We start from the raw sequence: 13,193 nt of genomic DNA, 5'->3' as shown, positions 1-13,193 counted from the left end.
ATTGGTTTAGGAATGTGACGTGATATACTGGTGGCTCACCCCTTTGCAGATGGCCACAGCCTCCTTGGACATGGATTTGGGATATGACACATGGTGCTCCATGATGGACTGAAACAACTCATCCTCATCTTCTCCATCAAACGGAGGCTATAGAGACACACAGAAAAAGAGGAGAAAGAGAGAGAGCTGAGGGTAAGCAAAGAAGATTTATCATTTGCTTGTACTATAAATGGTAGCTAATAATGACATTGATTATGTCTCATTTGCTTGTAATTTTCCCACGTTCCACCACAGAAGTTTGCGTTCTAATAACAACAGGAATTCAAAAGTCATCACCATAATAAAGAGCCTCTCCGTCTTGATCTTGTTTGTTTAGGGAAGACTAGAGAGAAAATCACAGTGTCTTTGTCAGGATAACTCAATAGCAGAAGTCTCTGCTGAAAACTATTCAGACTTCTTGCTCTCCAGTGTTCAAAGCTTGACTTGTTTCAGAACAATTCATAAATAATTGACTGAGCCCGATAGGCATGAAATACTTGCCGTTAGTCTCGGGAGATTTGCAGAACGTAATTAATAAAAACTGACCTTGGGATAGCAAGAATGAGCGGGCCAAAAAGGCACAGCCCCCACAAGGGCCTTTCTCCTCTTGAATGCAAACAGTCATTAAGCAGTGTCTTGCTTTCTAATCAAATGAATAGTTAACAACCTTAAACATTTGACACTAAATTGTATAAGACAACAAGAAAATAGGTTTATTTGTTTTAGGGCTCATCTTGTTTAAGCATAAACCTCACAAAATGTATTCTTTAGGGGTTATAAAATAGAGTAATAAAGAAACTATTCCAAATTTTTATTCAATCAGAATTTATAGTTGTATTGTGGCCCTTCCAGTCCAGAGTCTGTTAAATTTCAACAAAATTAAACCTCAGGAATGATATAAAGTCATTCAACAGCAATGTGAAAAAAAGAAAAATACAGAGCATCTTTTCTGTTTTCATTTTCTGTTTTCAGAATTTTTAAATATAAATATTGTTAGTAGTTCAAAGAATGAAACAAAAATGATCATTTTACTTAAACACATACCTATAAATAGTAAATTCGGAATATAATTTTGAAATGGCGTCTTATTTTTTCTCCCGGCTCTATATTCTCTGAAGACAAGCCAGTTTTGTCTTTTAACTATATTTATCTTGTTTAAATGCTTATGTGACCATTAAGATTATTTCTTATTTGTGTTGATCTGAATGATCCTACCTGTCCAGCCAGCATCTCGTAGAGTAAAACTCCAAAGGCCCACCAGTCCACAGACTTTCCATACGGCTGGTAAGCTATAATCTGAAACACACAAACGCACACACAGAGCACATTAAGTGTACCAGCCATGAGCATACGGCGTAAACAAAACCAATTACAAAGGGGTAACACTTCAAGGACAACTGTAAATATTAAAATCTAAAGCATCCTATCATTCCTTTCATCATGAAACTGAGTTCTAGAGGCCCTGGAGTGTTGACATCCCTTTCAACATGTGCCGCAATGTGTTGTATGCAAAGTGTCTTGGACACAATACGGCACAAGCATCTAATCCTTTGAGGACTAGTCGATCTGAAATGGCTCCTCAGCGTTTGTGTGTTTGACGTGAATCCATCTCTAGCGCTCTAGCATGGTTCTTCTGTTGTTAGATATGGAGCTGAACCATCTGCTGCTCTGTCAGACGAATGTGAGATCTAATCAACTTAACCCACTGATGCCTCGGGCTAAAAAACCTATTTCCTTTCCCTTCCAAGCACATGATGCATATAAGATGGCAATACAATGGTAAATATTGAAGAGGCAACTTTAAATAAAACAATATAAAGCTTTTTCGTGGGTACAATATGGCCTGGCAGACATGTTTCTGGCAATGTGTGCCAGTGCTGCTGCAAATTATATTGCAATTATTATGTTATGTTTTCAACAGTCTAATTTGCATACAGATTCAGTTAAACCGATAAGAGTCAGCAAGGAGGATAACTGAACCAGTAAACATGTACAGAGAGAAATCTTTGGTGTAAGCTGGTTGCATGACACGGGTAGACATCATACGTATGAAAGAGAGATAGTGCAGGTACATTGCTGAAAGACCTGTAGGCTTCTAAAACATCCATGAATTATACACATGTAAAATATGTAGGCAGATGGATTTCCTCTCCCACGGAACGCTTTTGCCGCTCATCAACACACATACAGAAAGTGGAAGTGAGTGCTCACCTCAGGGGCGATGTAGTCAGGGGTCCCGCAGAAGGTCTTAGTGGTAACTCCGTCCTGCATGTTTTCCTTACACATGCCAAAGTCAGCGATTTTTATGTGACCCTCTGCGTCCAACATGACATTATCCAGCTTTAGATCTCTGATGGACGAAGAGAAGAGTCAACACACAACAGAAAACTAATGCTGCAAGCAAATGAATGTGTTATTGCAGACAGAGAAGAAGAAAGAGCTTGGAAATTAGATGATGTGTGTAAGTGTGTGTTAAAAGCTGTTGAAGCTTTATGAAGAGGACAAGCACACAGCGCTGGATGAGATTGATGAAGGAGAAAAACGGGAGAAACGCTCTGTAAAGAATTTATGAGTGTTTGTCTGGTTAAAGTGAAACACGCCATGTGAGGGTTGAGCTCAAGAGTTTGGTGGTTTTCTGTTAACATCTTGGAATACAGGCTTTTACTGCCTGTCAGAGACTGCGGTGGTCTAACTGGGTGCAGTGGTACAAAGATGAATCATTCTAGAAATGTAGTTAAGCACAATGTCTTGTGATACAGCTGGGAACTGTGTGTGTGTTGTGTGGTTGAATACACCCCAGACAGACAGACAGATGCATGAATATACAGCCGCAGAAAAAAATTAAGAGACTATTCAAAATGTTAATTTAATCAGCATTTCTATATGTGTTGTGTCCATTCCAGTCCAGTGTCTGTTGAATTTGAACAAAATCAAACCTCAGGAGTGACAAAGTTATCAACACACGAATAGCACAACAAGACATAAAACAGTGATAAAAATCAATGTTATCACATACAAAATAATTAAATACATGTACAAATATTACTGTTGTATTGCTTAAAAGTGAATATAAACTTGTTTTCTTTGCAGTATTTGAGGTCTAAACAAATACAGAGCATCTTTTTTTGTTATTTTGACCTGTTTCTCCAGTTTTCATTTTCTGCAAATAAGATATTTGGGAGAACCATTGTTAGTAGTTTACAGAGTAAAACAATAAGTACAGTTTTAACTAAACACATACACAAAAAGTACATTAAAAAACAATTATTAAATGGTCTCTTATTTTTACCGTGGCTGAATTTTGTTTAGTTTATTGATGAATATTAATAAACAGATGTTTAAAGTGTTAAGGGCAACACATATTAAGAAACTTAATTATGTCACAAGTATAGGAAATAAATAGTAATGCATCATTTTTTACACCATAACATACATACAGTATACATGCATATACAAATTGGTTAATGAAAATAAATCTCAGTGCATCGGTAGAGTTAAACATATAGTCTGCTCACCACTGTTCTGTCCTAAGATTTTGTCTACTAGAAATGTGTGGAAAGACCGATTGGATTGTCTAGACTTCACTCACCTGTATATAATACCCTTCAAATGCAGGAAGAACAGGCCTATAGCGATCTCTGCGGCATAGAACCTAAACACACAAAATCAATCAGCACAAATCTGTAACTCTAAACACAGGATATGTTATCTCTCATAGAGATCTGTCTCCGTGTGCTAAAAACAAACTAAATCTGAAACGTTTCGATTGACGATTTACATAATAATCTATCATCATTTCCAGGGTCCTGTGGGTCAAATATTCAGTTTAGTGGTCATGATAAAATAAAATCTGATTGCAAAATGTATTTGGTTTGATAAATTGGAACAAAATATTCCAGAAAGGCATCTAATAAATCAATATAGCAGCCCGCTATAGAAGCAGTATCTGCCGAGACTACAAAGACAGAAGTTGTGTCCTTAAAAAAAGAGACACGACAGAGATAAAGCAAGCCAGATATCTGTTATTAATACGAACATGCAGTAATGTTTTATTTATCAGATGGCTTGCTTGTCTGTCACATATCTGAGAGCAACATTTGAAGAGAATTACTGTAGCGCTCCTGTTCAGTGACTAATGCAGCTGGGGGTGGAGCAGGAACAAGCCTCACTACAGAGCCAGATTATGTCAAAAGATAACTTCTGTTTCCAGGCCACAGCGCCCACATCCACCGGGCCGGAGAGAAAGAAACAGACAGATAGAGATAATGCATGAGAGAGAGATAGAGACAGAGGAAGATAGAGAAAAAGAAGGAGAGAACAGTCAGTTAAGCTCTGCACATGTTCAGTTTACTGCACATTTACCAGCATGTGGAAACCAGGATCTACTCCAGTACCAACAGTAACAACTTGCTGCCACTGTTCTCTGCCCTTCCTGTCTTGGTATAATCACCCTGACCTTTGAACTACAAGGAGCTCCATATCTAACACAATGCCAATGCTCCTCACCTCTTCTGAGACAGGCTAATACTTTATGATAAAGGGCAGACAGCAAGCTGAAGGAGAGCAAATAGAGATGAGGCTTGTTAGATTTGAAGACACTACGTGCCTCTGAGCGGAGATTAATGCAAAGGTCATTTCAGTCATTTACTGCATCTGTTGGATACGTGCTGCCTATATTGCAGATCTCCTATCCTGAAACATCTGTCTGTCTGGTCTTTGGAATTCAAGCTTATACTCTTATGCATGATTAAAACCAATTTAAAAGGCAGAAAAAATTGCTTAAAGCGATTGTTCACCCACATATTGCTCGCCATCAGATTGTTCCACACCTGTATAAATTATTATTTTTCTTATCTGAGGGCGAGTAAATGATGACAGAATTTTCATTTTTGGGTGAACGATCCCTTTAACCCTTTATCGGGCAAGTTACCATATTTGGTAACATAATCGACCAATCACAACAGCATTTGCATCCCTCTCCGTGATATTGTCTGAATCCGAAATCGCATACTTTCACACTATATAGTAGGCAATAAGCAGTAGGCGAACAAATAGTATGTCAGAAACCTTGGTCTTCAGAAAACAGTAGGCTGGTGCACCGAAATTTTTATTCTTGGCTAAATCAACAAAACACTTCATTAAAAAGTGTCATTCAACATCATAAGCTAAAAATGAAGACTGTTTGGAGTATTATAGGCTACACTGAAAAATGATTTAAAGAAAAAAAATAACATCCATGCATTAAGCAATTCTGACTGACAACAATTTCAGTTCACATCTCTCCAAATTCCACCAAACAAAGGCTGACAGTCACTGTTCTCTCATAAGTTGCATTCGTTGCCGGGAAGAATAGAACATACGAAGTTGTTTAGTACAGGGAACATTATGCACGCGACCACTGTATGATGTGAAAGGATGTCGCGAGCTGCGGGCACAGTGTCAGACCGCCAGCTCCAGTCGGAAGCACACAAGTTACTGACCGGTAAAGACGCTTCCATTCAGAAAATTACTCCCGTGATTTTTCTTTCTGTGACACTTTAAAATGCTCCACACACTGCCGAAACGTTTGCTGCGTTAATAAAGCGTGCACGCGTCTCTCTCTCTTTCTCTGCACTGGTTGCTGCTTGATAATATCACACCTCATGCGATTTATGCTATTTTCGGTTGCCGAATATTTTCGGTTGCCGAACATTCGGTGTATCCCTAACACACACTTTCCAAAATGAGAAGTAGGCTTTACACTTTTTCACTCTTCCAACTTATCAGCTCATCAAACCACATGGTGCAGGGATGAATAAAGAAGATGAAGAATAAAAGCATGAAAAAAGAGTGAGAGACAGATGGGGTCAGAGATGGGGATATGGTTGACCTGGCCTTGGTGCACCAAACTACTGTAAGAAGTGCTGAGTGGACACCTCACATCTAACTCCAACAGGAGGGCAATATGAAGAGAAAGAAGAGTGTTCCAAACTGGTTTAAGGTCACCTTGAAGAGATAAGTAACACAGCGCAGCAGGAGCTTACTTTGATCAAGAATTTATAGTAAGGATAAATAATTAGGGAACTCACCGGTGAGCTCATTGGTCAACTGGTGAACAGAAGGTTGGGTTCATCAGTGAACTACTCAACATGCTAAACATTAAGTACAGATTGCAATTTTGTGCTTATTGGTACGACCTTTTGTGAGCTTAAACAGCATCAGTAAGCTTATTAGTGTTGACCTGAGGCTGTAATTTATTAAAGAACACGGCCCAGTTAGAAAAGCTGTACTCACACAGCATGGGGTTCCTTAAACTTGCCGGCCTGCTGGATATGGTACATGAGATCGCCGCCATTGATGTATTCCATGACAAAGTACAAGCGGTCCTGCAGACACACAGTGACAGTGGGAAGGAAGAGGTGAGAATAGATAACACAGACAGCGAGACAGTTGGAATCTTTTGTAAGACACAACTGTCATAGAAAGGCAAACAACTTCCTGTGTCTGAAATAGTCAAATAGCATGGGGCTTTTCCTTTAAATTCATTTATGTGAAAAGAACTTTGATTAAAACTATTAGAATAAAATGGAATTTAATGGAGAAATCACCCTGGGCAAGTTGCACCAGCTGGACGTACACCCGGTCTTAAAACTAGACTGGACGTAAAATGCGCCTTAAGTCCTGCATAGAATTTATACCTGTTGTGCCGGAAGTACAAATTATTAACGTTTTTACAGGGAGAAAAAAGTAATACAGTATAAAATTGGGATAATGTTGCATCTAATACAGACTGAATGGGCAGCCGGAATCAACGTCTGCGTTATCTACAGAAAGAAATGTGTATTAAAGTGTATTTTAGCGCTCTTAATTAACAAGTGAACGTACACCACATGAGCGAGATATGTGAGCAGCCGGGGAAGAAATGGAAACAAGCTCAAAGGATCAGAGTTTTTAGATGCCTAAAAACTATGCGGAGGAGCGGGAAACGTAATTTTTCCGTCAAATACCTTTGACAGCTGGAATATTTCAAATTAATTCACAAGAACGAATTATATAAATAAAATATTTTATTTCATAATGTACACCTTAAACAAGAGTTTGGAAGTGATGTTTTAGAATTTATTTGTAATGTTTTCAGTTTCGGTTTCAATATACTTGGTCCTATTCATCACATTTAAAACCATTCAGCCCTGCACATAACTTACAGGAAGGTTTCATTTTAGAAGCGCTGAATTTCTAGAATGAATCAACAAATTAGCACTGCAGTTATACATGAAAAGGACGGGAATGGAGCGAGAATCTGTGCATTTCTTTTATCAAATAAATTTTCCGCATTAACATTTTCACTCATCGGAGGCAGTAAGAATGTCACTCTCAATGCGGTAGAATGTGGTTGCGGGGACACGCATCGCCTGAGCTGAGCGTAGCTGCGCCTGGTCGTAGTTTTAGATGGTGCAACAGGTGTAAATATTTCGTAATTAAGTCCGACGTTGGGCTGACACCCTACTTTTTACATCCAGCTGTTGCAACCATCCCCTTATCACTGGCTAATTTACAGAATACACTGTTAACATAAAAAACACATTATCATCTTTAAGTAGATGTGTGTGTATTGGTTTTGTGTGTGCTTTGATTCCAAACCCTGCAAGTATACTTGTGTTCTGTGATGTATATAACGGTTTTAACAGATACACACAAGAAAAATCCCAAGGCTGAAAACGGGCAGGACATTTTCATATCTGTTAGTTTCAACCACATTTTCCTTCAGCACGTTTTAATTGCGTTATGTAATGATGAGGCTTATTTTGCATCAGTTGCGGGTGGTGTAATTTCCTGCAGTGGTTGTAGCGTATGCGTGTGTGTTGCTGGTCAGGGGAATTAGAGTCAGGGAGGATTAAGAGACTAAAAGTGATGAAGAGTGTGTGTGTGGGGAGGAGTTTAAAAGAGGTCCCATCACTGTCATGAGAAACGAGGCGGGCGAGTCTTTACCTCACTCCACTACACACCAACTACTTAAACCCCCACCACTACAACACTTCATCGTACTCGCACACCCGCACACACATCTGAATAACTCGATATTATTAACTTGAGGATAATCTACATGACTGCAGCTGTTTTGCTGTCAAACACCTCATATGACGGATTTCCCTCCATAAAGATATTCATCTCCCAACCAACCAGGCTTTATTTGCTTATAACTATCGTGTGCACAGAGGAAAGGATGACGTCATGGGGTTGTTTCGTTTCAGATCCAATGCATTTCCAGAAAAATCAGGAAAAGAGCCCGGGCCATGTGACGTCATGATCCCTTCCTCCACCAGTCTCCACTGTGTCAGTCTCCTGTGTTGCTTTACTCTCATCGCATGTCTCGATTTCTGTGTCCCGCTATCTGTGACAGAGGCTCATGCAGCGCTCAGTGGGATGTTGGGAGGCAGTAGTGCTGCCTGTCAGTGCTCTGCTGTGGCCGGAGATGAGCGTGTGGCACACTGGCTCCCCCCCGAGCATGTCACATTCACATGGCCACACACGCACACTGTTCTTGTCAATGTACAAATGACTGCAGTCACACAAAGCAATGTGTGGGGGTTGGGAAGGGATGGATTTGTGTGTACATGTTCATGTGTGTGCCTTAGGTCGTGTGCTCCAAAATAAAATATGATGAAGTGACGTGTGCTCACGCTTACACAGACATTGCTTCATTGAAGAGAAGGGGAGAGGAGAAGAGACAAGAAGAGAAAGGGGAGAGACAAGAGAAGGATAGACTGGGCGAGATAAGAAGAGAAAAAATGAGCCACGAGGACACGAGAAGAGAGGACTCGAGAAGAAAGGACTCGACGAGAGAAGAGAGGACAAGATAATAGAGAATACAAGAAGAGACTAGACGACATGAGAAAAGATGAGATGACACGACACAACACAAGAAGAGACACAAAATAGAGCAAAGATGACAAAAGAGGAGAGGAGGGGACATGAGTAGAGACGAGAGGACACAAGACGAGAGGTCACGAGAAGAGGAGAGGACAAAAGAAAAGAGGAGACAATGCGAGAAAAGAGGATACGATGCGAGAAAAGAGGAGACGACACGAGATAAGAGGAGACGACACGAGAAAAGAGGAGACGACACGAGAAAAGATGAGACGACACGAGAAAAGATGAGACGACACGAGAAAAGAGCGGACGACACGAGAAAAGAGCGGACGACACGAGAAAAGAGCGGACGACACGAGAAAAGAGCGGACGACACGAGAAAAGACGACACGAGAAGAGACGAGATGACAAGAAAAGACGAGAAGACACGAGAAAAGACGAGATGACCCGAGAAAAGACGAGATGACCCGAGAAAAGACGACAAGACACGAGAAAAGAGCGGACGACACGAGAAAAGAGCGGACGACACGAGAAAAGAGCGGACGACACGAGAAAAGACGAGAAGACACGAGAAAAGTCGAGAAGACACGAGAAAAGTCGAGAAGACACGAGAAAAGACGAGATGACAAGAATAGATAAGTCACGAGAAAGGACGAGATGACAAGAAAAGATGAGAAGACACGAGAAAAGACAAGATGACCCGAGAAAAGACGAGAAGACACGAGAAAAGACGAGAAAAGACAAGATGACACGAGAAAAGATGAGACGACAAGAAAAGACGAGATGACATGAGAAAAGATGAGACGACAAGAAAAGACGAGATGACACGAGAAAAGACGAGAAGACATTAGAAAAGATGAGACGACAAGAAAAGACGAGAAGACACGAGAAAAGACGAGATGACACAAGAAAAGACAAGATGACCCGAGAAAAGACAAGAAGACACGAGAAAAGATGAGACGACAAGAAAAGACGAGACGACAAGAAAAGACGAGATGACATGAGAAAAGTTGAGACGACAAGAAAAGACGAGATGACACGAAAAAAGACGAGAAGATGAGAAAAGACGAGATGACACAAGAAAAGATGAGACGACACGAGAAAAGACGAGACGACACGAGAAACGAAGAGACGACACAAGAGAATACGAGAAGATATGAAACGAGAAAAGACAAGATGATGCAAGAAAAAAATTAGACGACAAGAAAAGACAAGATGACACGAGATGAGAAAAGACAAGGTGAGATGACACGAGAAAAGAAGAGGCGATATGAGATGAAAAAAGACGATGCGAGAAAAGATGAGATGACACAAGAAGAGAGGAGAGGACACGAGAATAGATGAGAGGACATAAGAAGAGACGAAAGGAGATGACATGAGAAGAAAAGAGAACACAAGAAGAGAGGACAGAGAAGAGGTGAAACTTGCTAGGAAGCAAGATGAGGAGAGAGACGAAAGGACACAGAGGGCCGTACCATGGTCTGAAAGCAGGAGTGCAGTTGAGTGAGGAAGGGTGGTTTCCCTGACAGGGCCAACACTCTCTTCTCCACCATAGTGCATTCAACATCATCATCCTGGATCACCACATCCTTCTTGAGGATTTTAATGGCAAACAGCTCATCTCCTCCCTTCCTCTCGGCTAACATCACCTACAAAAAACAGAGAAGAGATGGAACTAATCACCAAACACTGCATATAACTGAAGAATTCATGCAAGGAAACAGAAGGAAATGAGCAAACAAACACCTGAATACAACGCAACAACTTCATTCATTAGCAGACGAAACGCTGGCCTTTGACTGGAGATCAATACAGAAGGAGCCGCAGAGTTTACGCTCATTCTCGGGCACGTTTAAAGCCTGTCAGGCCAGAGAACACAGCTGCAGTGGCCTTAAGACTGTTATTACCCAATGAGGCACAGATGAAATATGACGTGATTACAGGCTCAAAGACACTGAATCACACGCACATGAGGCTGAATGAGGAGAAATGATGGACAGGAGAGACAAAGCTCTCGTGCCAGCATCAGCAGATAAGCACATTTGAGTGGGGCACAATGGGATGGTGAAGGAAATGGTTAGAGAGCAGATTTTAATTGTACTCATTTCAGGATTGTGCCTGAAGGAAGGCACAGCAAAAGAGGAGAGAGAGAAAATGGAGGAAAATGAGTAGAGAACAGAAAGACTGTAATAAAGAATGAGAGTTGTAATTCAGGTTCTGATTCCTCCAAAACTAAAAATCATAAACAGTTCTTTTAATGAATCTTAGCACTTATAGGGTAGAAACATATGAAGCTGAATAGTTCATAATGCACGCAGTGGATTAAGGCTGCAATGTTGAGGAATGACTGCAATGGAATACAAACTCATGAAAAACATGCCGTTTTTTTTTTTGTATAATCCTATGGAATGAAAGTGAGGCAGAGACCGGCAGTCAAGCAATGCAAAAACATATTCTCCATTACTGAGACGTCTGTGAAAACATCTGTTACCAGACAAACACAAATATACTCACTCACCTCATTCACAAATAAAGGATAAACAAAAACGACCCTTCAGAGTAAAATTCAGAGTAACAATATTCACACTACTGAGTGTGTCAGTGTTTGGAATTAAGACAACTATACACAAGAGAAAGAGAATGATGTCAGTCACAAAAACATTTTAACAAAATACAACATGTACATTCTCTGGATCTGTTCCACATTGGTGGAATGATCTACCTGCTGCTACAAGATCAGCAGACTATGTTGCCATCTCTAAAAAACGCCTGAAAACGCATCTCTTCCGTCAACACGTCACTGATTGATTTAACCTAATTATTTTTCCTTTCTTACTTCTTATTAAAAAAATATATAAAAAAAATACTAACCTCACTATTCTTAGCATGTATTCTGTGCTAGGCTTTAATGGACTAGTTTTGATGCACTTATGCACAAAACAAAAATGAGGTTTATGAATCAGGTTAAACAGGTATAACAGAATTTGTTGTAAATGTACCTGTTTAAAGCTTAAAGTCCCAGTGAAATAAAAAATTACAATTCCTATTATTTCATTGAATATTCCAGAGTTTATTGTAAATAGCTTAGTAGTGTGGATCATTCTCTATTTAAAACTCATGTGCCCTCATAATCTTCAATTCAAATCTGAAAATGCACTTCTGCCCTCTAGTGGTTATCCAACATAAATGACGTCAGTTAGATGGTTTGGGCAGAGCATCTGTTAACTCCTCCCCTTCAACTGTCAGTCTTAGTGACTAAGTTAAACTATTGCTTTCTTTACATTACATACTGTTGTGTGTAAAAAATCTGATTGTATCAACTAGTTTTTTGTATATATGTCATTATCAGTTTTTTAGATATATAGAGATTCCTCATAATAACAGACATCATCAGTGCTAAGATGTGTGTGTGTGACGCATTTAAACCCAATCCAACATGCCCGCCACAGACGCAGCACTTGTCACCAAACCAATATGCTTCATCAGTGTGTGAAAGCGTCTCTCAAATGCCTTCCCTCACATTCTGCTTCAAGGTCACATAATGAAAATCCTGACAGAGGAAAAGTAATGCTTGAACAAACTTTACGGAAAGGCGGAGAGTCTGGCTCGGCCTTTATTCTCTCTCTTGAAAATAAATTAAAATAAATAAAGTTATTTCAGTGTATAGACGGCCCCAGATGGACATCTTGTGACTGGCGATGGGAAAAGAGAAGCGATAGACTTCAACATTACAGAGGACACCATCTGCTCCTCACAGGATCTACACCCTTACACACACACATTACTCTGGCAGCATAGCAAGCAGGTCACATCCATTCTAACGCATTCATTACCGCTGCATACCTGCAAAAAAGCAGATAAAAAAAAAGGTGCATGGCTGCACACAGTGTTTAAAAGTCTCAAGGACATTCTCAGGTAAAGCGGTAGCCGAAAGACTGCCGGGCACTGGGTGAGAACTGAAAAGGAAATGTTCCAGGATCTGTTGTGACTCAGGCCAACACATTCATGAAAGAAATCTATATACAATCAATTATTGTACATAGAAATCAAACAAAATAACATATGTAAGTGGAAAGTGACTTCTTAAAAAGTCCAACAAACATAAGCATACCTTTGTGATGCATCTTTCATGTTCAATTTTCTGTCTTAACCAGCCATGACATCAATCCATGATCATTGTTTTCAATTTCTGTGAAATTGTGCCATGCAGCTCTGACTGCTGTCTATAAACATGAATCCACCAAACCTTTAAAGAAGCTCAAAGCCATGTGTAGAGAGCTATTAGACTATGACGTCTGGTGTCC

At 40.0% G+C, this 13,193-nt stretch overlaps 1 protein-coding gene across 1 annotated transcript in view; it reads right to left on the bottom strand.

Annotated features, from left to right (window-relative positions):
* prkcbb (protein kinase C, beta b) overlaps window positions 1-13,193 on the bottom strand; it is a 90,776-nt gene that overhangs the window by 21,807 nt on the left and 55,776 nt on the right. The window contains exons 9-14 of the mRNA XM_079457743.1: window positions 10,365-10,538; window positions 6,313-6,404; window positions 3,629-3,691; window positions 2,251-2,389; window positions 1,255-1,335; window positions 40-147 (exon numbers count right to left, since the gene is read on the bottom strand). Of these exons, the coding sequence (XP_079313869.1) occupies window positions 40-147; window positions 1,255-1,335; window positions 2,251-2,389; window positions 3,629-3,691; window positions 6,313-6,404; window positions 10,365-10,538 (657 nt within the window). The remainder of the gene's footprint in view (window positions 1-39; window positions 148-1,254; window positions 1,336-2,250; window positions 2,390-3,628; window positions 3,692-6,312; window positions 6,405-10,364; window positions 10,539-13,193) is intronic.

Source organism: Barbatula barbatula (assembly GCF_947034865.1).
Source record: "Barbatula barbatula genome assembly, chromosome: 5".
Classification (NCBI taxonomy): domain Eukaryota; kingdom Metazoa; phylum Chordata; class Actinopteri; order Cypriniformes; family Nemacheilidae; genus Barbatula; species Barbatula barbatula.
This window is presented reverse-complemented; position numbering and strand designations above follow the sequence as displayed.